This window comes from Mauremys reevesii, linkage group 17 (genome assembly GCF_016161935.1).
Source record: "Mauremys reevesii isolate NIE-2019 linkage group 17, ASM1616193v1, whole genome shotgun sequence".
In the NCBI taxonomy this organism is placed as follows: Eukaryota; Metazoa; Chordata; order Testudines; family Geoemydidae; genus Mauremys; species Mauremys reevesii.
Genome location: NC_052639.1, coordinates 4,715,607 through 4,740,016, shown reverse-complemented (window position 1 = coordinate 4,740,016; position 24,410 = coordinate 4,715,607). Strand labels below are relative to the sequence as shown.

General features: G+C 45.5%; 1 protein-coding gene across 6 annotated transcripts in view; it reads right to left on the bottom strand.

The window, feature by feature from the left end:
* Positions 1 to 24,410, bottom strand: part of MYO1D (myosin ID) — a 350,229-nt gene that overhangs the window by 82,784 nt on the left and 243,035 nt on the right. Inside the window, exon 22 of one of the 6 annotated variants that reach the window (XM_039504262.1) lies at positions 10,759 to 10,909. The exons of the other annotated variants lie outside the window; for them this stretch is intronic. Coding sequence (XP_039360196.1) covers positions 10,774 to 10,909 — 136 coding nt within the window. The 3' untranslated portion in view covers positions 10,759 to 10,773. Of the gene's footprint in view, positions 1 to 10,758; positions 10,910 to 24,410 lie in introns of those variants that run through there. 6 annotated transcript variants of the gene reach the window in all.

Below are 24,410 nucleotides of genomic sequence, written 5' to 3'. Positions count from 1 at the left end.
CTTGGTCTTTACGTGTTCCTAAAGACACTAACTCTGAAGCAAGTAGCAGAGGTGACTTTCACTGTGTTTAAACTTGAAACTGTAGCCACCAGAGCCTACCCCACGGTGGTGTAATACCACATTACAAAATTCACTTTAAATAAAAGGCTACAGTTCCTAAATACATATTTATGAGTGACAGGATCCTGACTTCAGTGGGAACTGCAGGGTGCTCATGTTGTAGGTATTTAGGTGCCTAACAAAGGTCTTGTGGCTTTAATTTTTCAAAGGTGACTAGTGATCTTTGGGAGATCTTACTGTATTAGGTTTACGTATCATTGTGGGCCAGAGATAGTATGTAATTCCATGGGGGAGTGGGACCACAGCCCTCCAGGAATTGACCAGTGTGGGGTAATTAGGCAAATTCTCACAGGTTGTACCACCACTAGAGAGGTACCCACTGCCTGGTGAGAGGCTCACATCTGCTGGATTCTCCAGAGACCAACAGTCAAAGAAAGGACTTTTGAATAAGTAGCCTGAGTTTAAACTGACTCCAGGCCTTCTTTCTGGTGCAGCAAATGGACAGGACCTTTCGTCCAACCTGGGGGGGGCAATCCTTTCTGGGAAAGGCTGGAAGAACTTTGGCCTACAGAGTGATGGGTGCCTGTTTTGCGCTGGGCTGTTACCAACTTGTAAACCAGAAAAACCCCTTGGTGGGGTCTGAAGGACTGACTTCTGCCAGAGCCCCCGTTGGAGTTGTGTATGGGTGGGGTGATCTCTGGTAAGCTTATTAGCATGCATGTAGATTCTCTTGTTTTTAATGTTTTCTCTGTAATGCTTTCACCTTAAGAATAAATGTGCTTGCTTATAAAGGGCTGTGTGGCAACTCATACCTGCTGGCAATTAGATTGTTCAGGGCCCTTGAAGAGTAAGCCAAGCACTGATGCTGGTCTGGTTAGACACACTGGCTTGCTGGGAATAACACAGTGTGGGCAGGGAACTGTGCAGGGTGTAACAGGAGAGGGATGTGGTTGTCTGCACAAGAGAAATGACAGCTGAGGAGCTGGGAGCCTAGTGAAATTGGCCTGAACTGTGACACCTAACAAAGAACTTGTGGCCTTAATTTTTCAGAGGGTGACTAGTGATTCTGGGGACCCAATCTGAGAAGCTTTAATAGGATTCGATTTTTGTAAGGTGGGCACTCAGAACATTCTGAAAATCAGGCCCTTTAGGGTATCTCAAAGCTAGGCACCCCAAAATCACTTGTCAATACTGAAAATGGAAGCCTCAGACGCACAACTTTGGGTAACTATTTTTGAAAAAGTGAAATGAGCTGGCAGCAAAAACTGCACAGATATGAACTAGAGGAAAGCAAATGTACAAGATGTTTATTAGTTTTATTAAAGCTGAATAAGCTGGAAACCCAGAGTTTTATAGTATTTGTACTTTTTCATAGTACTCGCTGTTCTCCCATGAGAATCATGTAAAGTGTAATAGGAATCCCAAGAAAATACCGCCCAGAGTTTTTCCAATAGCAGGTTTCAGAGTAGCAGCCGTGTTAGTCTGTATCCGCAAAAAGAACAGGAGTACTTGTGGCACCTTAGAGACTAACAAATTTATTTGAGCATAAGCTTTCGTGGGCTACAGCAGGAAATTTCAACAGGAAGCTTGAAGCAGTGGAAAAGTATCCAGGCTTAGCAGGCTGGGTGCCCCTATGATTTTATTGTAGAGCCTGACCCCATTAAAAAGTCGAGTGAAAATCTTGTTGAGAAGTTTTTGTTGTTCCCTTTTTAAAAAGTGCATCTTGTTTCATATTTAACAAATTGCTCTTAAAATAGGAAATATAGGGTCAGGAGACACTGAAGAGTTGAAACTTGTGTTTGCAAATGAACTGCTGGTCCATACGCTTCAGGAACAGGTCCAATTAAGGTCTTTTTGTTGGAAATTATAAGAAGACTTAGGGTAGGAATCCTATACAATGTGTCTCATTATAAACAGAGGTGAACACATCACCTTGTTATACTAATACTGAGCACTACTTATAAAGTCCTTTTAATCTTCAAAAGCCTTGCAAATGTTAACTCATTAATCCTCAACCACTCAGACCAGTTAGTATCATTTCCATTTCAAAAACAGGTCAATTGCAGCACAGAGATTCAGGGCTAGTCTACACTGGCAACATTAACGCGCTGCTGCGGCAGTGCTTTTACGTGGCTTGTGTAGTCACGGCAGAGGGCTGGAAGAGAGCTCTCCCAGCGCTCTGAAAAACCCACCTCCACGAGGGGCGTAGCTCCCAGCGCTGGTGCACTGTCAACACTGGTGCTTTACAGTGCTGAAACTTGCTGTGCTTGGGGGGCGCGGGGGTGTTTTTTCACACCCCTGAGCGAGAACGTTGCAGCGCTGGAAAGTGCCAGTGTAGACAAGCCCAAATGACTGGCTCAAGGACTTACAATAGAAAGCGGAAGAACAGTAATTAAAAAAAAAAACCAAGTTCCTTGCTCCCAGGTTCTGTGCTCATTCCATAACTTGTCTCTCTACTCTCCGCCGTTGCCTAAATCTTTTTTTTAAATGCTGCAACAAAAATCAATGTTTTGAAAGCCTAAGGTAAGATCGGCAAACTAGGTCAAAATATCTAAAAGTCCATTCTTCTGTCCAATGACTTCCACAGCAGATCTTCAATGTGTAAGATTTTTAATATCCGTTTGATTAAAAACAAGAGCCAGATGGCATCAATTGCAACCCCCCAAATAAAACAGAAATAGACATTTTATATGTCTGAGATTGGTGAAATGCTGAGGTTCCCAGCACACAGACAGGCAAATGCCAGAACAGCTGCTCAGGGCAGATGGGTCCTTTGACAGCTTGATAATGCTGACTTGCGGGTGAATCTAAACCATGGTAAGGGCAGCCAACTTAGGACCATCTGTTTGCTAGAGAGGAAAGGATCCTGGAACAGCAGGTAGCTACTGCTCTGGTTGAGAAATAAACCAACAGTAAGATCAGCAGTATTTATAACCTTTGCTGGTAGAGCTACACAAATACAGATGGCAAGACATACAGCAGCATTGCATTCTATCTGGGATTTGTACAGCAGTGGTATAAACTATACTGTGTGTTTAAAGGATTTTTTCCCTGTCTATGGACATGTAGCAAAATGACTTCGTAGAGGGAAATTGCTGTTGTTTCATACCCTAAATATCAAAAAGCTCTGAATGGATCCAATAGCTGTGTTTAGAAAAAGGAACATTAACAATGCACTAAGTTTTCAGCACTACCTCCTCTGGAGGGAGCTGTGTGTAGTATGTGCAATTCTGTGGCACTGAAGGGCATCCTGAGCAGAAAGCTGTATGCATTGATTGTTGAAGTAACTCACTCAATGTCACTGCTAAACTGCATTAACTCTACTCAAGCTTTGGTTTGAATTTTTAAGGATGCTTCTGAAATGTAAATTCCTCAGGACAGTGAATATCTGGGTCCCTGTACAGGCAGAGCACAATGTCAGTGTGTGATGGGTTGTCCAACCCACACAAAGCAGAGTAGGTTAAATTAGGTCAATTAACCTTATTGCTGCACCTGGAGGAGAGCCAGGGATCAATAAAGCCTAACGGAAGATGAAGTTCTGCTGGGAATAGCAGGTTGGGCCTGTATAAAGGGATGAAGGTGAAAACAGAAGGGGGCTGGTATCTGTATGGAGAACAAAGCGACATAGTTAAAAGGTTTAAATGCTTAGGGGTAATATTTGATACTGAATTACTTTGGAAAGATCATATAAACTATGTTAAAGACAAACATACAGGAAGGGTTAACCTGCATAAAAGTCTTTCTGGGACTAATTTGGGCATGAATAAGAAAACACTGCAGTTGGTTTACAGAGCCTGTGTCAGACCAGTTACTGACTATCGCTCCCAAGCTTTTGGGCCAGCATCAAAATCAAGACTTAAAAAATTAGATTTAACACAAGCCAGGCACTACGAATTGCACACAGTGCACTTATTACAACTCCTATATGCATGCTATGGATAGCTGCTACTGAAATGCCGGGTACACTAGGAAGGAAACTACTGAACCCAACTTTCTAGACCACCGTTAATGGGAACTGCAGTGATGAAAGACCAAATACCCAAGGATTGTTGGGAATTCGATAGGTGAACTATAGCACACGATGTTAGAACTCAATTTACCATTTGAGTTAGTGTGTGGGAATGCAGGAGTTGAAATACAAGGAAAAGCTGAATGAAAAAAACTTTTAAGTCATGGGAAAATTAGTTATGGATGGAAAGTTGGATGTTCAAACATGGCTTTGGATTTTATAAAAACGTAAGGGTAAAAAGAGACAGTAGGTATAAAAAATGAGGCATACCAATACATAGATGAAAAGTGGAGTCGTTTTTGTAAAATATATACAGATGGGTCCAAAAAAGAAAAAACGGGATGGCATATTGTAGACCAAAATTGGGAATTAGTACATCTAAAAGAATATCCGATTATGTAGCTGTCAAGACAGCCGAACTAGTAGCAATAATGCTAGTGTAAAGTGGATCTGGGATGCATGCCCAGCAAGCAGCAGTCATTTTTTCAGATTCAGGCTCAGGCCTTATGGCATTACAAAGGATGTCTCAGTTCACAGAAGTGATTTAATCTCCTGGTGCAAGTGCTGGAGGAACCAACTAGGGGCAGAGCTCTTCTTGACCTGCTGCTCACAAACAGGGAAGAATTAGTAGGGGAAGCAAAAGTGGATGGGAACTTGGGAGGCAGTGACCATGAGATAGTCGAGTTCAGGATCCTGACACAAGGAAGAAAGGAGAGCAGCAGAATACGGACCCTGGACTTAAGAAAAGCAGATTTTGACTCCCTCAGGGAACTGATGGGCAGGATTCCCTGGAAGAATAACATGAGGGGGAAAGGAGTCCAGGAGAGCTGGTTGTATTTTAAAGAATCCTTACTGAGGTTGCAGGAACAAACCATCCTGATGTGTAGAAAGAATAGTAAATATGGCAGGCAACCAGCTTGGCTTAACAGTGAAATCCTTGCTGATCTTAAACACAAAAAAGAAGCTTACAAGAAGTGGAAGATTGGACAAATGACCAGGAGGAGTATAAAAATATTGCTCAGGCATGCAGGAGTGAAATCAGGAAGGCCAAATCACATTTGGAGTTGCAGCTAGCAAGTGTTAACAGTAACAAGAAGGATTTCTACAGGTATGTTAGCAATAAGAAGGTGGTCAAGGAAAGTTTGGGCCACTTACTGAATGACGGAGGCAACCTAGTGACAGAGGATGTGGAAAAAGCTAATGTACTCAATGCTTTTTTTTGCCTCTGTCTTCACAAACAAGGTCAGCTACCAGACTGCTGCACTGGGCAGCACAACATGGGGAGGAGGTGAGCAGCCCTCTGTGGAGAAAGAAGTGATTCAGGACTATTTAGAAAAGCTGGATGAGCACAAATCCATGGGGCCGGATGCGCTGCATCCAAGGGTGCTAAAGGAGTTGGCGGATGTGATTGTAGAGCCATTGGCCATTATCTTTGAAAACTCATGGCAATCGGGGGAGGTCCCGGATGACTGGAAAAAGGCTAATGTAGTGCTCATCTTTAAAAAAGGGAAGGAGGAGGATCTGAGGAACTACAGACCAGTCAGCCTTACCTCAGTCCCTGGAAAAATCAATCATGGAGCAGGTCCTCAAGGAATTCATTTTGAAGCACTTAGAGGAGAAGAAAGTGATCAGGAACAATCAGCATGGATTCACAAAGGGCAAGTCATGCCTGACTAACCAAATTGCCTTCTATGATGAGGTAACTGGGTCTGTGGATGAGGGGAAAGCAGTGGACGTGTTATTCCTTGACTATAGCGAAGCTTTTGATACTGTGTCCCACAGTATTCTTGCCAGCAAGTTAAAGTAGTATGGGCTGGATGAAGGGACTATAAGGTAGAAAGAAAGCTGGCTAGATCATCGGGCTCAGTGGGTAGTGATCAATGGCTCCATGTCTAGTTGGCAGCCTATATCAAGTGGAGTGCCCCAAGGGTCGGTGCTGGGGCCGGTTTTGTTCAATATCTTCATTAATAATCTGGAAGATGGCGTGGACTGCACCCTCAGCAAGTTTGCAGATGACACTAAACTGGGAGGAGTGGTTGATACGCTGGAGGGTAGGGATAGGATACAGAGGGACCTAGACAAATTAGAGGATTGGGCCAAAAGAAATCTGATGAGGTTCAGCAAGGACAAGTGCAGAGTCCTGCACTTAGGACAGAAGAATCCCATGCACTGCTACAGATTAGTGACCCAGTGGCTAGGCAGCAGTTTTGCAGAAAAGGACCTAGGGGTTGCAGTGGATGAGAAGCTGGATATAAGTCAACAGTGTGCCCTTATTGCCAAAAAGGCTAATGGCATTTTGGGCTGTATAAGTAGGGGCATTGCCAGCAGATCAAGGGATGTGATCATTCCCCTCTATTTGATATTGGTGAGGTCTCATTTGGAGTACTGTGACCAGTTTTGGGACCCACACTACAAGAAGGATGTGGAAAAATTGGAAAGAGTCCAGCGGAGGGCAACAAAAATTATTAGGAGGCTGGAGCACATGACTTATGAGGAGAGGCTGAGGGAACTGGGATTGTTTAGTCTGCAGAAGAAAAGAATGAGGGGGGATTTGATAGCTGCTTTCAACTACCTGAAAGGGGGTTCCAAAGAGGATGGATCTAGACTGTTCTCAGTGGTAGCAGATGACAGAACAAGGAGTAATGGTCTCAAGTTGCAGTGGGGGAGGTTTAGGTTGGATATTAGGAAAAACTTTTTCACTAGGAGGGCGATGAAGCAGTGGACTGGGTTACCTAGGGCGGTGGTGGAATCTCCTTCCTTAGAGGTTTTTAAGGTCAAATGGTCTGGCAGACTTCCAGAATGCCTTTGTCCCTTGTAGGTAAAAGGCCAGGGCCCTATGCACATCAAGGGAGTGAAGCCACCGGTCCTCGTTTGAGGAGTGTGGAAGGAAACCACCTTGCAGAGGTAACTGTGACCAGGAAAGCTACTTTCTTAGAAGAGAAAGAAAGCAGGAGGCCAGAGGTTTCAAGGGGGGGCTTCGTTAATAATGTGAGGACCAGGGTGAGGTTCCAGTGAGGAGCGACAGTCCAGATGGGCAGATATTTGCATACAAGGCCTTTCCAGAATCTGGCAGTCAAGGGGTGGGTGAAGACGGAATGCCCTTCCACAAGAGGGTGGAAGGCACTAATGGCTGCTACATGCATTTTGATGGAGCTGAGAGTGAGCCTGGGGGCCTTTAGAGAGAGAAGAGAGTCTAATAGCACAGGGATGCCCATGGCTTCAGGGCCAAAACCTATATGTTTGGCCCAGGCATCGAAACAAGCCCATTTGGCCTGGTAGGATCACCTTGTGGAGCCCCTTCTGCCACTGGAGAGGCTATCGCAGACCACCAGCAAGTATTCCTGTGATAGTGGGGGTGTCCATCCAAAAACCAAGCTGTCAGGCGGCGCGCCCTTGGATCAGGGTGTCTGAGTTTGCCGGTGTGTTGCATCCATAGCTTTGGAAACATTGATAGTGGGAGTGGGGGATGTGTCAACATGCAGAGAAGAAGAGGGAACCAGAACTGGCAAGCCCAATATGGGGCGATCAGGATGACCACCACCCTCTCCTGCCTGAGTTTGTGAAAGTGTGGTAGGAATGGCAGTAGAGGAAAGGCATAGCTGGTTCACTCTGACCAGCTGATGATCAGGGCATCCCCCTGCAAGTGGGCACTGAGTCCTCTTCTGGAGCAGTACTGGATGCACTTAGTGTTGGTGTGAGATGCAAATCGGTCCCTGATTGGAGTTCCCCAGTGGCCAAAAATGTGCGCAACTAGCATGTTGTGCAACTCCCATTCATGATCAATTGCAAAGTGTCTGTGAGGGCACTGGCAATCACATTCTGGGCTCCTGGACGGTAGGTTGTGGACAAGAGGATATGATGTGGCATGCACCATTTCCAGAGGTGTACCACTTCTGCACACAGTGCTGGGGACCGTGTGCCCCCTTGCTTGTTTATGTAATAAACCGTAGTGGTGTTGTCCAACATGGCAAGGATGTGACAAGAACAGATAGCTGTTAAGAATGCATGGCATGCCTTGTGTAGCACTCGTAGTTTGAGGATGTTGATATGCATCCTGGCTTCTTGGGCAGTCCAAGTGCCTTGTGTCATGCGATCTCCCAAGTGGGTGCCTCGGCCTTCGAGTGACGCGTCCATTATAATTGTAGCTGTTGTCGAAGGCAAGAGGAAGGGCATTCCTGAGCAAACCTGGAGTGTGTTTGTCCACCACTGAAGGGAATGGTGGAATGGTGAGAATGCTGTACATGCACTGGCGCATGGGGGAGTATACAGCTCTGGCTACAGAGCGTCGACAGTGGAGGTGTAAATGAGTGAACAGTGTAATTTACATGCATGCTGTCACATGATCAAGGAGGGAAGGCAAGTTCTGGCTGAGACTGAGGGACTGGAAGTCACTAAGGCGATCAGGTCCAGTGAGCTCTGGAACCTGTTGTCTTTTGGCAGATAGGCGTGTGTGGAGGCTGCATCGATGTGTGCGCCTATGAATTCTAGGGATCATGTAGGGCGCAAAATCATTTTTTTTTGACGTTGATGCTCATTCCTAAGGAGAAGAGGAGTAGAATAAGTTAGGGACGTCGATTCCCAAGCTTCTTTTCTGGATTGTGCCGCCAGCAGCCAGTTGTTTAGGAAAGGGAAGACAAGTACTCGTTGTCGCTGGATGTGAGCCGCTACCACAGAGGAAACCTTTCTGAAGACGTGAGACAATGGTTAGTCCGAACAGGAAGATCTTGTATTTGAAGTGTCAAGGATGCACCATGAACCTCAGGAACCGTCTTTGTGATGTGTGTCGATATGGGAAGTAGACATCCTGAATATTGAGAGCTGTAAACCACGTCTTTTTCTAGTGAGGGGATGATAGCCGCAAGTGTGACCATGCGGAACTTCAGTTTGAGAATGTAAAGGTTGAGGCGTGTGAGTAGGGCTGTCAACTGTGTAATTGCACAAACTCAAGCACTATTGCCCCACCCCTGCCCCGTCCCTTCTCTGAGGCCCCAACCATGCTCACTCCAGTCCCCCTTCCTCCGTCGCTTGCTGTCACTTTCACCTGGCTGGGCCTGGGGCAGGAGAGGCAGGAGGGGATGCGGGCTCTGGGATGGAGTTTGGATGCAGAAGGAGGTGTGGGGTGCAGGCTCTGGGCTGGGGCAGGAGGTTGGGGTGCAGGCAGCTGGCACATCCTCGCAGCGGCCCTAGGTTGCAGGGGCTAGCGGCTCCTCCTAGGTTGCAGGGGCCAGAGGGTCTCCTTGTGCTGCCCCTGCCCGAAGGCACCATCCCCGCAGCTCCCATTGGCCTCAGTTCCCAGCCAATGGGAGCTGTAGAGTCAGCGCATGTTGCTGCAACCCCTGGGGGTGTGGAGGACTAGAGGGTCTCTGCATGTTGCCCGTACCTGCCCCTGCAGCTCCCATTGGCTGCAGCTCCCAGCGGAGACCCCCTTCCCTCCCCAAAAGGGGCTGCAGGGATATGCTGGCCGCTTCTGGGAGTGGAGCAGGGCCAGGGCAGGCAGAGACCCTGCCTAAAATCTCCCAGATTGGCTGCAGTAGCCTCCGGGAGATAGAGCCTTATTCTAGGAGACTCCCAGCAAAACTGGGAGGGTTGGTAACCCTATGTGTGAGATCCAAGATTGGTTTCCATCCTCCCTTCTTCTTGGGTACCAATAAGTAGTTGGAGTAGAATTCCATGCTTTGAAGGGCTGCAGGGACTGGTTCCACTGTTCCTCATTGCAGGAGAGACTCCACCTCTAGGGTAAGAGAGTGATCCTTGGAATGGGATCGGGGAGGTGGTGTCACAAACTCCATTGTATAGCTGCACTGAATGAAATCCAGGACCACTTGTCCGTTGTAATCATACAGAAAGAGTTTGAGAAAGACCCTGAATGGGGTGGTTAGCCAGAGTGTTGAGGCGCAAAGTGGTTGATGACTCTGTAGTTGCACTCAGAAATATTGCTTAGGCGCAGACTGTGCTATGTGGAGGACTGTACTCTTGGAACAGATAGACATGCTCTGTGAACCTTAGGGTGTTTCTGGGAAGGTTCGTAGGCCTGCTGGTGGTAGAACTGGAGAGTTCTTTAACCTTGTGTAGGCAGTGGGCAACAAAACTTTTGCTTTGGAGCTGATGTATATATACACACCTAAGGATCATAAGGTGGCTCTAGAATCTTTTAATGAGTGCAAGGAGTCATCCGTCTTTTGGTTGAGGAGATGTGATTTGTCAAAAGGGAGATCTTCAATAATTTCCTCTACTTCCCTAAGGAAACCTGTGCAGAGTAACCAGGATTCCCTCATAATGATTCCAGTTGCCAAAACGTGCGAGCATGTATCTGCTGTATCAACCGCATCCTGAAATATGGACTTAGCAACCAAATTGCCTTCCTCTAGACTATCTTGGAATTCAGAACAATCCTGTTGAGGTAGCTTATCTGCAAATTTTGCCATCTGTCCATAGTATAAGAAGTCGTATTTGGCCATCGGCGCCAGGTAGTTAGAGATCCGGAACTGGAGGCTGCCGAGAAGACCTTGTGACCAATTAGGTCCAGTCCCTTACCCTTCTTGTCAGTTGTGGTGGAGTGTGTGTGCAGTTGTTTAGCCCGCTCTGTAGCAGCCTGAATCACCAGGGAGTTGGGCGGAGGATGAGATAACAGGAACTCAGACCTTTTAGGTAATTTTTGTTTGTCCCTTTGGGGGGAGGGAGGGGCAGCATGTGGCCAAGGTATGCTATACAGTGCGTGCCGGTTGCAGAATGTCCTTGTTGATTGGTAGGGCCACCCTGGCCAGTACCAATGCACATAGAAGATCTAGTAGGTGGTGCTGCTTGTTCTGCACCACTTCCAATGGTATGTCGAGGGTATGTCTGGGGGCAAGGGGGAAATTGATTACACATGCCCCTCTTGGAATTATCATGGAATATCAGCATTGGAAGGGACCTCAGGAGGTCATCTAGTCCAACCCCCTGCTCAAAGCATGACCAATTCCCAACTAAATCATCCCAGCCAGGCCTTTGTCAAGCCTGACCTTAAAAACCTCTAAGGAAGGAGATTCCACCACCTCCCTAGGTAACCCATTCCAGTGCTTCACCACCCTACTAGTGAAAACGTTTTTCCTAATATCCAACCTAAACCACCTCCACTGGAACTTAAGAACCCTTTTCAGGTAGTTGAAAGCAGCTATCAAATCCCCCCTCATTCTTCTCTTCTGAAGACTAAACCATCCCAGTTCCTTCAGCCTCTCTTCATAAGTCATGTGCTCCAGCCCCCTAATAATTTTTGTTGCCCTCTGCCGGACTCTTTCCAATTTTTCCACATCCTTATAGTCCATTCATCCAGCCCATACGACTTTAACTGGCAAGAATACTGTGGGAGACCATATCAAAAGCTTTGCTAAAGTCAAGGAACAACACATCCACTGCTTTCCCCTCATCCACAGACCCAGTTATCTCTTCATAGAAGGCAATTAGGTTAGTCAGGCATGACTTAGCATGGATTCACCAAGGGCGACTGTTCCTCATCACTTTCCTCTCCTCTAAGTGCTTCAAAATGAATTCCTTGAGGACCTGCTCCATGATTGATTTTTCCAGGGACTGAGGTAAGGCTGACTGGCCTGTAGTTCCCCGGATCCTCCTCCTTCCCTTTTTAAAAGATGGGTACTACATTAGCCTTTTTCCAGTCATCTGGGACATCCCCCGATCGCCACGAGTTTTCAAAGATAATGGCCAATGGCTCTGCCATCACATCCACCAACTCCTTTAGCATCCTCGGATGCAGCGCATTCAGCCCCATGGACTTGTGCTCATCCAGCTTTTCTAAATAGTGCCAAGCAACTTCTTTCTCCACAGAGGGCTGGTCACTCCTGCATGCCTGAGTAATATTTTTATACTCCTCCCTGGTCATTTGTCCAATCTTCCACTTCTTGTAAGCTTCTTTTTTGTGTTTAAGATCAGCAAGGATTTCACTGTTAAGCCAAGCTGGTTGCCTGCCATATTTACTATTCTTTCTACACATCGGAATAGTTTATTCCTGCAACCTCAATAAGGATTGTTTAAAATACATCCCTCCAGATCTGCCGGTACCGAGCTGATCAGGGCATCGTCTAATCCTGATTCCAAGCAACTACTCGGCAGAGGATGGGTTGGTGATACAGGATAGTCCCTCCCACATTGAATGGGACAGTTCTGAAGGTGAGTACTGGGGCCACGAGCTTCAATATGGCCAATCTGGTTGATCCTGCTGTTGTAGCTGTGGAGCCCAGGGAGCTGGGTACCAGTGGCTCCTGGGCTGAGGTCAGGGAGGATATTGCCATGGTGCCGTAGGGACCATCTGATAGTCATGTCCTTGGAATGGAAGCGGTGGGCCATGTATAAAGTCCGGGCCTCTCAGACTCTGAGGAGGAACTGGAGTCCTGCATCAATGGTGGTGCCAATGGATCCTATGGAGAGGGGAGTGTCATATGAACACAGGCAGAAGGTGGCAAATTGGGTATGGGCCCCTCACCGAGGCATGCGGAAATTGCATCTTTTCCAGTGTGAGCGGTTCATGAGGCCCAGGGGTAGTTAAGCCTCTCCCAATCAACGTGGTCACTCTTGTGGTTCTTAGAGCATGGTGCCCATTCTTGACTGGAGCTTATGGACAGCATGGCGTCTTTCTTAGACCTGGAGGAAGACTTACTTCCATGCTTATGTGCATGCTTCCATGACTCTTGGCTAGGCCCTGGTGCGGGGTCCATAGCACTGGTACTGGTGGCACCAGGCCTGGGTGCATTTTTGGATTGTTCAGGCCAATACATGAGGTGTGTGTGTGTGGGGAGTGGTGTTTCTCCTGGCCAGGGTCCAACTGTAGCCCCATGGAAACCATAGGGTGCCTCTTAACGTGGAGGGCTCTGCCTTCCTGTTTAGGGCAGGGAAGGAGTGACTGATGTTCAAAGACTCAGACTTTAAGGTCAGAAGGGACCATTGTGATCATCTAGTCTGACCTCCTGCACACTGCAAGACACAGAACCTCACCCACTCCTGAAATAGACACCTAATCTCTGGCGGAGTTACTGAAGTCCTCAAATCATGGCTTAAAGACTTCAAGTTGCAGAGAATCCACCATTTACACTATTTTAAACCTGTCAGTGACCTGTGCAACATGGTTCCAAGGAAGGCGAAACCCCCACAGGGTCTCTGCCAAGCTGACCTGGGAGAAAATTCCTTCCCAACCCCAAATATGGCAATCAGTTAGACCCTGAGCATGTGGGCAAGGCCCATCAGACCTTGGATACCTAGGAAAGAATTCTCTATAGTAACTCAGAGCCCTTCACATCTAGTGTCCCGTCTCCAGCTGTTGGGGATTTTTGATGCACCTGGACAGTGTGGGCTTCCCCTAAGCTGTACAGACAACGTTGGTGTTTGTCACTGAGGGAGAACAAACAAGGGCAGGAAGCGCACTTTTAATCCCGGATTGTTTATCAAACTCCAGTACCCAGATGCAGGTGCTGTGGGGGAAGAGAGGGGAGATTGTTTGGTGGGGAACTGCCAAAGTGATATCCTGAGTCTTAAGATTTGCAGGACTTTCAGAAACAAGAAAATTACTACAGAAAACCATGGAAATCCTGACTATGGCCAATATCCACACGTGGGTGTTGGGGTATGTGTATGTTGTGGATTGTTTGGCAGGAAACTGCTGGAGCAGCGTCCCCAGTCCGTAATCCTACAAAACTTGCGGAAACAAGATAATTAGTACATAAACAACAAAATCCTGAATAAATAAAGAACAGTTTTTCAATAAAAGTTTGGAAAATGCATCACCAAGGACAAGAGCACAGTTGAAGCTCCGACTCAGACCATGCGGCGGCGAGAAGGAACTAAAGATGCGGTTGGTCCATCCTGCCCTTTATCGCCCCAGGCAAAACCACGAGGTAACGCAGGGGCACATGGGTGGACCAAGAGACACTGCTATTTTGAAAAGCTCCATGCGCATTACCCTCGGTGGAATACGAATAGAGACCATCACTCGAAGGAGAACCAGGGCTCTCTGGCAGACAAGAACTGCATAGGTCATATAGTCATGAACTCATTTCAAAGACAATGAACACTGCTCTATTAGGGAATCTGGAGACTTGGAAGGATTAGATTTTTACTGCTAAATATCGGTAAACATCTATTTCACCGTAGACACCCAAACTGAGGAACAAATATCTCCATCGATAACAGAAACATACAGTAAGAAAGTAAGAAAATACTGCTTGAGAACTTATTGGTTTGATTTAAGGATATTTAGTTTGATGTGATGTTGACAGTTTGTATTTTAGTGGCTACAAAGCTTTATTTTTTTTTTAATCTCAACATCGACTGTCATTAAATAATTGACTTACTCTCTCACTGCCTGACTCCCACCCATAATTTCCTGCAACCATCAAAATTTAAATTGATAAAAATCTAAAAACGTTTAAAACTAGACCAATATTATCCATCAAAATTATAAAAAAAATAAAAATCAACTTCTGCCAAGACTGGTAATTTTGTATCTTGCTCACAACACAGCTTCAGCTTCTGATAAAATCTTTCCACTGAAGTTCAAGAGGTTAGCTCCTTTTATCCATGAATACTGTGCGCTCAAAAGGGTGCTTTGTCTCTATGAAAACTGGCCAAACAACTAATTCTGCTACCTTCTCTGGTGATATCATGATGCTGAGTTTAATCTCTTTAAATGCTCCTTTATCTGATTTCTTAACTAGCTTTCATGGGTGGCTTCCTTAGAACAGCAGATAGCATCGGTGACTGAAAAAACCCAAGGTACAAACTGAAAGGGATGACAGAAAATAGCACGTTAAGAATTGTCACTTCCTGTGAAAGCTCTAGAACTCCTCCTGTTCAATTTCCACTCTGAAAGGGACACTAATCCACATACTTCATTTTTCAAGAATCACAAGAAGTCTGGAAAACAGAGACTAGATAAATTTGCACAGGGTTCAACAATCTTCAAAGATTCTTGGTGATAAAGAAAGCTACAATCAATTTATTCTAGAATTTTTTTTCAAAAACACTAAGATCTAAACCAACCTCAAATAATATTAAGCCAATAGTTTGACCAGTTTTGCCAGTTTGTATATTTGCCCCCCAGACGACTGTACATGTACATAAAATGTAATTTAGGTTACAGTAAAACCCAAGTAGAGGCTGTAGACAATGGATCACACGATCCATTGTCTACAGTCAAGCTCTAAGATACAACCACATTTGCTCCGATCCCTCAGAGAGAGAAAAACACCTACAGGATTTCTATCAAGCGTTCTTACAACTACAATACCCACCTGGTGAAGTGAAGAAACAGATTGACAGAGCCAGAAGGGTACCCAGAAGTCACCTACTACAAGACAGGCCCAACAAAGAAAATAACGGAATGCCACTAGCCATCACCTACAGCCCCCAACTAGAACCTCTCCAGCATATCATCAAGGATCTACAACCTATCCGGAAGTACGATCCCTCACTCTCACAGACCTTAGGGGACAAGACAGTCTTCACTTACAGACAGCCCCGCAACCTGAAGCAAATACTCACCAGCAACTACACACCACACAACAAAAACACCAACCCAGGAACCAAACCCTGCAACAAACCCCAGTGCCAACTCTGTCCACATCTCTATTCAGGGGACATCATCATAGGACCTAACCACATCAGCCACACCATCAGGGGCTCATTCACCTGCACATCTACAAATGTGATATGTGCCATGTGCCAACAATGCCCCTCTGCCATATACATTGGCCAAACATAGAATCATAGAATATCAGGGTTCGAAGGGACCTCAGGAGGTATCTAGTCCAAACCCCTGCTCAAAGCAGGACCAATTCCCAACTAAATCATCCCAGCCAGGGCGTTGTCAAGCCTGACCTTAAAAACCTCTAAGGAAGGAAATTCCACCACCTTCCTAGGGAACCCATTCCAGTACTTCACCACTCTGAGTGAAAAAGTTTTTCCTAATATCCAACCTAAACCTCCCTCACTGCAACTTGAGACCATTACTCCTTGTTCTGTCATCTGCTACCACTGAGAACAGTCTAGATCCATCCTCTTTGGAACCCCCTTTCAGGTAGTTGAAAGCAGCTATCAAATCCCCCCTCATTCTTCTCTTCTGCAGACTAAACAATCCCAGTTCCCTCAGCCTCTCCTCATAAGTCATGTGCTCCAGCCCCCTAATCATTTTTGTTGCCCTTCGCTGGACTCTTTCCAATTTTTCCACATCCTTCTTGTAGCGTGGGGCCCAAAACTGGACACAGTACTCCAGATGAGGCCTTACCAATGTTAAATAGAGGAGAATGATCACATCCCTCGATCTGCTGGCAATGCTCCTACTTATACAGCCCAAAATGCCGTTAGCCTTCTTGGCGACAAGGGCACACTGTTGACTCATATCCAGCTTCTGAGGAGGTTGTGAAGGCTAGGACTTCCCTTTAAAAGGGAACTGGATAAATTCATGGTGGCTAAGTCCATAAATGGCTATTAGCCAGGATGGGTAAAGAATGGTGTCTCTAGCCTCTGTTCGGCAGAGGATGGAGATGGATGACAGGAGAGAGATCACTTGATCATTGCCTGTTAGGTTCACTCCCTCTGGGGCACCTGGCATTGGCCACTGTCGGTAGACAGATACTGGGCTAGATGGACCTTTGGTCTGACCCGGTACGGTCATTCTTATGTTCTTGTCCACTGGAACCCCTAGGTCCTTTTCTGCAGAACTGCTTCCTAGCCATTCGGTCCCTAGTTTGTAAGGGTGAATGCGATTCTTCCATCTTAAGTGCAGAACTCTGCACTTGTCCTTGTTGAACCTCATCAGGTTTCTTTTGGCCCAGTCTTCTAATTTGTCTAGGTCCCTCTGTATCCTATCCCTACCCTCCAGCGTATCTACCACTCCTCCCAGTTTAGTGTCATCTGAAAACTTGCTGAGAGTGCAGTCCACGCCATCCTCCAAATCATTAATGAAGATATTGAAAACCGGCCCCAGGACCGACCCTTGGGGCACTCCACTTGAAACCGGCTGCCAACTAGACATGGAGCCATTGATCACTACCCGTTGAGCCCGACGATCTAACCAGCTTTCTATTCACCTTATAGTCCAATCATCCAGCCCATACTTCTTTAACTTGCTGGCAAGAATACTGTGGAACACAGTATCAAAAGCCTTGCTAAAGTCAAGGAATAACACATCCACTGCTTTCCCCTCATCCACAGACCCAGTTATCTCTTCATAGAAGGCAATTAGGTTAGTCAGGCATGACTTGCCCTTGGTGAATCCATGCTGACTGTTCCTGATCACTTTCCTCTCCTCTAAGTGCTTCAGAATTGATTCCTTGAGGACCTGCTCCATGATTTTTCCAAGGACTGAGGTGAGGCTGACTGGCCTGTAGTTCTCTGGATCCTCCTCCTTCCCTTTTTTAAAGATGGGCACTACAGTAGCCTTTTTCCAGTCATCTGGGATCTCTCCCGATTGCCATGAGTTTTCAAAGATAATGGCCAATGGCTCTGCAATCACATCCGCCAACTCCTTTAGCACCCTTGGATGCAGCGCATCCGGCCCCATGGACTTGTGCTCGTCCAGTTTTTGTAAATGGTCCTGAACCACTTCTTTCTTCACAGAGGGCTGGTCACCTCCTCCCCATACTGTGCTGCCCAGTGCAGCAGTCTGGGAGCTGACCTTGTTTGTGAAGACAGAGGCAAAAAAAGCATTGAGTACATTAGCTTTTTCCACATCCTCTGTCACTAGGTTGCCTCCCTCATTCAGTAAGGGGCTCATACTTTCCTTGACTTTCTTCTTGTTGCTAACATACCTGAAGAAACCCTTCTTGTTACTCTTAACATCTCTTGCTAGCTGCAACTCCAAGTGTGATTTGGCCTTCCTGATTTCACTCCTGCATGCCTGAGCAATATTTTTATACTCCTCCCTGGTCATTTGTCTAATCTTCCATTTCTTGTAAGCTTCTTTTTTGCGTTTAAGATCAGCAAGGATTTCATTGTTAAGCCAAGCTGGCTGCTTGCCATATTTACTATTCTTCCTACACATCGGGATGTTTTTTTCCTGCAGCCTCAATAAGGATTCTTTAAAATACAGCCAGCTCTCCTGGACTCCTTTCCCCCTCATGTTATTTTCCCTGGGGATCCTGCCCATCAGTTCCCTGAGGGAGTCAAAGTCTGCTTTTCTGAAATCCAGGGTCCGTATTCTGCTGCTCTCCTTTTTTTCCTTGTGTAGAGCCAGACAGTCTCTACACAAAAGAATAAATGGACACAAATCTGACATCAGGAATCATAACATTCAAAAACCAGCAGGAGAACACTTCAATCTCTCTGGTCACTGAATAACAAACCTAAAAGTGGCAATTCTTCGACAAAAAAACTTCAAAAACAGACTCCAACGTGAAACTGCAGAACTAGAATTAATTTGCAAACTGGACACCATCAGATTAGGCCTGAATAAAGACTGAGTGGTTGGGTCATTACAAAACCTAAACCTAATTTCCCTAATATTAATTTCCCTCTACTGTTACTCACACCATCTTGTCAACTGTCTGAAATGGGCCACTCATTACCACTTCAAAAGTTATTTTTCCTCCCTTGGTATCCTGCTGTCAATTGAATTGTCTTGTTAGACTGACCTCACACTTGGTAAGGCAATGCCCGTCTGTTCATGTATTATGTGTATGTGTGTGTATATCTATATCTACACACACACACACCCATGTATTTTCCACTCCATGCCTCTGATGAAGTGGGTTCTAGCCCACGAAAGCTTATGCCCAAATAAATTTGTTAGGGTATGGCTACACTTGCAGCTGTACAGAGCTGGGAGTTAAACCTGTCTCCGTACAGCTGAGTGGGGAAAGCGCTGCAGTCTGTCCACACTGACAGCTGACAGCGCACTGTCGTGGCCACATTTGCAGCATCTGCAGCGGCATTGGTAGCGGTGCATTATGGGCAGCTATCCCAGCGTTCAAGTGGCTGCAACGTGCTTTTCAAAAGGGGTGGGGTGGGGTGGAGTGTGACAGGGAGCGTGGGGGAGAGAGAGAGTGGATTTTTGGAGCTGACACTCTGTCAGCAGCTGCGTTGGAAGTTCCGACCCCCTCCCCCACCTCTCTCTCATTCACTGAAAGCAAACAGCAACTGATTTTTCCCCTCACAGACCAGATAAGCAGCTGCGCCAAAATGGACCCCCACCCCTCCCACCCACCAGTCTGCTTCTCTCCTCAAGCCTTCTCCCTCCCCCTCTCTTCAGGCAAACACTAGCTGTGGGCGTTCCAAAGGGAGCCCCCCGCCTCTGCCCATTCACAGCAAACACTAGCTGTGTTTGTTTTTTTGATAACCAGCTCCGGAGCCCGGAGTTCACAACAAAACAAAAAGAGGCATCACAACAAAAAGAGAGTAATCTTCATTTAAAAGGATTATGGGAAGCTTCCGGAGGTCAGTCACAGCATACTAAGATTATTCCCTGTTTACACTGGTGCTCCAGCGCAGCAGCAGCAGCAGCGCTATACTCTTTATTCCTCTCATGGAGGTGGAGTACAAGCAGCGCTGTAGCCATGGAGATACAGCGCTGTATGTGCCTTGCCAGTGTGGATGGGGAGTGAGTTACAGTGCTATAAAGCCACCAACAGTGCTGTAACTCTCAAGTGTAGCCAAGGCCCCAGTCTCTAAGGTGCCACAAAGACTCCTCTTTGTTTTTGCTGATACAGACTAATACGGCTACCACTCTGGAAGTAGAGTTCGGGCTCCCAATTTTCTTTTGTTAAAAAGGAAAGGGAAAGAGCTGTACAAACCTAATACTAATAGAAATGTTTTATAAATAAAAATATTGTTTCTCCTCCACCCCCCAAAAAAGCCAGGGTGGGTTTACGATATCATTCACGTGCAGTATTAGAAACCCTAAAACAGCTGCATTATGCAGGGCATCTGAGAACCTGAAAGTGAAATTGGTCATCATCAAAAGTGAAACTGAGTAGTCTTATTCCACTACCAATACTGAGGGGAAAAGATTAAGAGTTTTAATAATTTACAGTGTTAACTGATTTAGTAGTAATTTGTTTTAACTATGGTTTGCTGAAGCAGGGCTTAATTCCATATGTCCTTGTCTATGCCATTAAAATTCCCTAGTTCAGATAGGGCCTTCCAGTTAAACAGTAATCAGCCCTGGTTGGCTGCATGCATCTGACACTCACTGTCAGTAGTGGTTTCAGAGTAGCAGCCATGTTAGTCTGTATCTGTGAAAAGAACAGGAGTACTTGTGGCACCTTAGAGACTAACAAATGTATTTGAGCATAAGCTTTCGTGGTCTACAGCCCACTTCATCGGATGCATGCAGTGGAAAATACAGTAGGAAGATATATATATTATACACACACACAGAGAACATGAAACAATGGGTGTTACCATACACATTCTAAGGAGAGTGATCAGATAAGGTGAGCTATTACTGGCAGGAAAGGAAAAAAACTGTTTGTAGTGGTAATGAAAATGATCCATTTGCAGCAGTTGACAAGAAGTTGTGAGGAACTGTGGGGGGGAGGGAATAAACACAGGGAAATAGTTTTACTTTGTGTAATGACCCATCCACTCCCTGTCTTTATTCAAGCCTAATTTAATGGTGTCCATTTTGCAAATTAATTCCAATTCAGCAGTCTCTCATTGGAGTCTGTTTTTGAAGTTTTTTTTGTTGTAATATTGCGACTTTTAGGTCTAATCGAGTGACCAGGGAGACTGAAGTGTTCTCCGACTGGTTTTTTAATGTTATGCTTCTTGACATCTGATTTGTGTCCATTTATTGTTTTACGTAGAGAGTGTCTGGTTTGGCCAATGTACGTGGCAGAGGGACATTGCTGGCACATGATGGCATATAATCACATTGGTAGATGTGCAGGTGAACAAGCCTCTGATAGTGTTGCTAATGTGATTAGGTCCTATGATGGTGTCCCCTGAATAGATATGTGGACAGAGTTGGCAACAGGTTTTGTTGCAAGGATAGGTTCCTGGTTAGTGTTTTTGTTGTGTGGTCTGTGGTTGCTGGTATTTGCTTCAGGTTGGGGGGCTGTCTGTTAGCAAGGACTGTCCTGTCTCCCAAGATCTGTGAGAGTGATGGATCGTCCTTCAGGATAGTTTGTACATCCTTGATGATGCACTGGAGAGGTTTTAGTTGGTGGCTGAAGGTGACGGCTAGTGGCATTCTGTTACTTTCTTTGTTGGGTCTGTCCTGTAGTAGGTGACTTCTGGGTACCCTTCTGGCGCTGTCAATCTGTTTCTTCACTTCAGCAGGTGGGTACTGTAGTTGTAAGAATGCTTGATAGAGATCTTGTAGGTGTTTGGCTCTGTCTGAGGGGTTGGAGCCAATGCGATTGTATCGTAGAGCTTGGCTGTAGACAATGGATCGTGTGGTGTGGTCTGGATGAAAGCTGGAGGCATGTACGTAAGTATAGTGGACAGTAGGTTTCCGGTATAGGGTGGTGTTTGTGTGACCATCACAGGTAAACAAACCAGCCCAGCCCACCAGGGGCTTTCCGTACACAAGCGGTGACCCCAGTTTGAGAAACACTGGCCTAGGGTACTTTACTATTCGGATAGCAATCTTCACTCTGCTCCAAAGACTGGTTTAAAAATCTCTCACTTAAAATGTGTTTGCAAAAGCTTTGTTTGCAATAACTTTAATTTTCACCTATACTGTTATGGACAACAAAGAATAGAAAGAACATTTGTCAATTCCTTTGTTTAAACCAAACATGTTTTATCTCCTGAAACTGCGGGCAATTCTGGTTCTTCTTTGCTTTCAAGTAGCAATTAATGTAGGTTGTTATGGTTAAGACCATGCCCCACCCACCAATGTTTTAAATAATTATAAATTAACAGAGAAAGCCTTTCGAACAGTCAGCATTGCAGAAACTTTCATTCTACATTTTATATCATGATGATTTCTACACTACATATGCAGTAGTTTTAAAACACTTTCAGCTAACCATTGTGTCATCACTGTTAATGTTGTTAAAAAACATTCAAGGCTAGGCCATTATCAAATGTATCCCGAAGAATTATTTTCAGAAATCTTTTAACTAGCTTATGCTCTTTTCTACACTAAGCACAAGCATGACAGTTGAAATGGTCAACTCGATATGTACATGAGGCCTTCTTAACCAGAATCAGAGCTAGTTGGTTTTCTGAATCCTTTGAAGCAGAGATCACAGCAATAAGCATGATGTGGCTAAGACATTGGACTGAGATCCAGGAGACTGGAGACCAATATCTGGCTCTGTCAAACTTCCTGTGATTTTGGGCAAGCCACTGTCCTGTGCCTTAGATCTCGTCTGTACAGTGACAGAACTTTCTCATCCTTTGTCTTGTCTATTTAGACTGTAAGCACTTTGGATCAGGGATTATCTATGTGTACATACAGTGCCTCGCACAAGGGAGCCCTGAGCTCAGTTAGGGCCTCTAGGTGCTATCATAATTCAAACAACTACAGCAGTTTAGGAAAACAGAGAATAGTTCTGTATTCACTAAGGGCGAAATTCAGCCCATTGCACAGGGCTTGCAAAAGGCTCTCTTCACGTGTTAAACTTGGGATGTAACTGGGATATAAAGCATTGTCCATGCTCTCATCCCACGTTAACCTCTGAATGGCTGGTGGCAGCTACAGATTTTTTTCATAAACACTTCACATATTTAAGATACTGGTAAAAGGAAATTGATTTAATAATTCAACCTGTCCAATCTTCTCTGCTTTCAGAACCAACTCTAGCTTGCTATGAATCTAAAGCTCTGACTCACCTGTGACATTCTCTATTGACTCAGCTCATACTGAGAGTGTATATTTAGAAGTGAATCACATTACCTGACACATTGGGCTTGTACACACTGCCACTTATGTTGGTACAATTTATGTCGCTCAGGGGTGCGCATAAGCCACATCCCAAGCAATATAAGTTACACCGACCTACGCGCCAGTGTGGACAGCACTGTGTCGGCAGGAGAGCTTCTCCCACAGACATAGCTACTTCCTCTCGCAGAGGTGGTTTTATTATGCCAACAGGAGAGCTCAGCACAGAGCATCTTCACCAGATGTGCTACAGTGGCACAGCTGCATCGGTATATGTGCGCCGCTGTAGCGCTTCCAATGTAGACTAGCTCTTCTTTATGAGAAGGCCTAGGAAACAACCTTTTTACAATACGTTTTATCATTCCTCCAGAAAGGTGCCATAAAACAAAATTCTTTCAATATTTACTCAGCCAACAGCTGTACTCACTCTTTGCTAATCAGGACAAGCCACAACTGCTCTGAACATTTTTAACATCCCAAATGTCTCTTGGCTGCCACACCAGGTTGGTCAGAAACATTGAAAGCTATGCTCACCAGGGACAAAGGCACTGCCACTAGTCAGAGTAAAATGTAAGTGGGTGGCAGATTTTCTCAACAGGGGTCTCATAGCTCGGGAACATCTGTCCCTGAGATGTAAGAGTGACCAGCTCTCGGGGCAGGGGCTGTCCTTTTGTGGTGTACACACAGTACCTGCTACAGCGAAGCCCTACAACTGGGCTGCCACGTGCTACTGCAATATAAACACCACTACCACCATCTGCGTCTTGGCCTATCCAGCATAAGTAATGATAGTTTGTTTATTAATATTAATGATTGATAATAAATTACCCACCCATAAGAGGGAGAGAAAGTTTTCACTGACTTCTTCTGCAAAGCACTTCAATGCCAAGGTGATGAATGTGGTCTAAAACATCTACTGAGATTGGACAGAGGTCACCTCTAACCAGGCTCGAACAGCCCTCCAGTGCTTCTGTATGAAGGTCAGTAGCTGCCCTGTCTCGTTACTGAAAAAACTCATCTCAAACCCTAAGCTCCATGATTTAGGAGCTGTTTTTTAGAACTAAAGACAAAGTTCCTGCCAGTTTTTAGTAGCATCTTTCACAATTCAAACATTTCTGCATATTCCCTCTCCACTTCAAGACAGTGATGGCAGACTAGTGATGCTCTAAATGAGACCCAATACTAATTGCTAATTCCACTGGCATGTACAGTGAGCAAAGTGCCAAGTCTCGGGAGAGGTGGATTCCAAAAAGAGGGTAGGAGTTGGGCTGAAAGAGAAGGAAGTGAAAAAGGACTTGCATTAAAGCTGACACTTAAACTATTCCTTTCACATTAGGGACTCCAACCCAGGAAGGTTTACCATGTTTGTTACAAAGGTTTTAACAGGTTCAATGGGAACACAAGTAACTTTCAGTCATTCCTGTGTGTGTAGCCTAACACAATGACCTCCAGAAAGGCAAAAGAGTAACATTTTGAACACACACTTGTGAAATAAGGCAATGTCTACACCACCCTGCAGTTTGGACT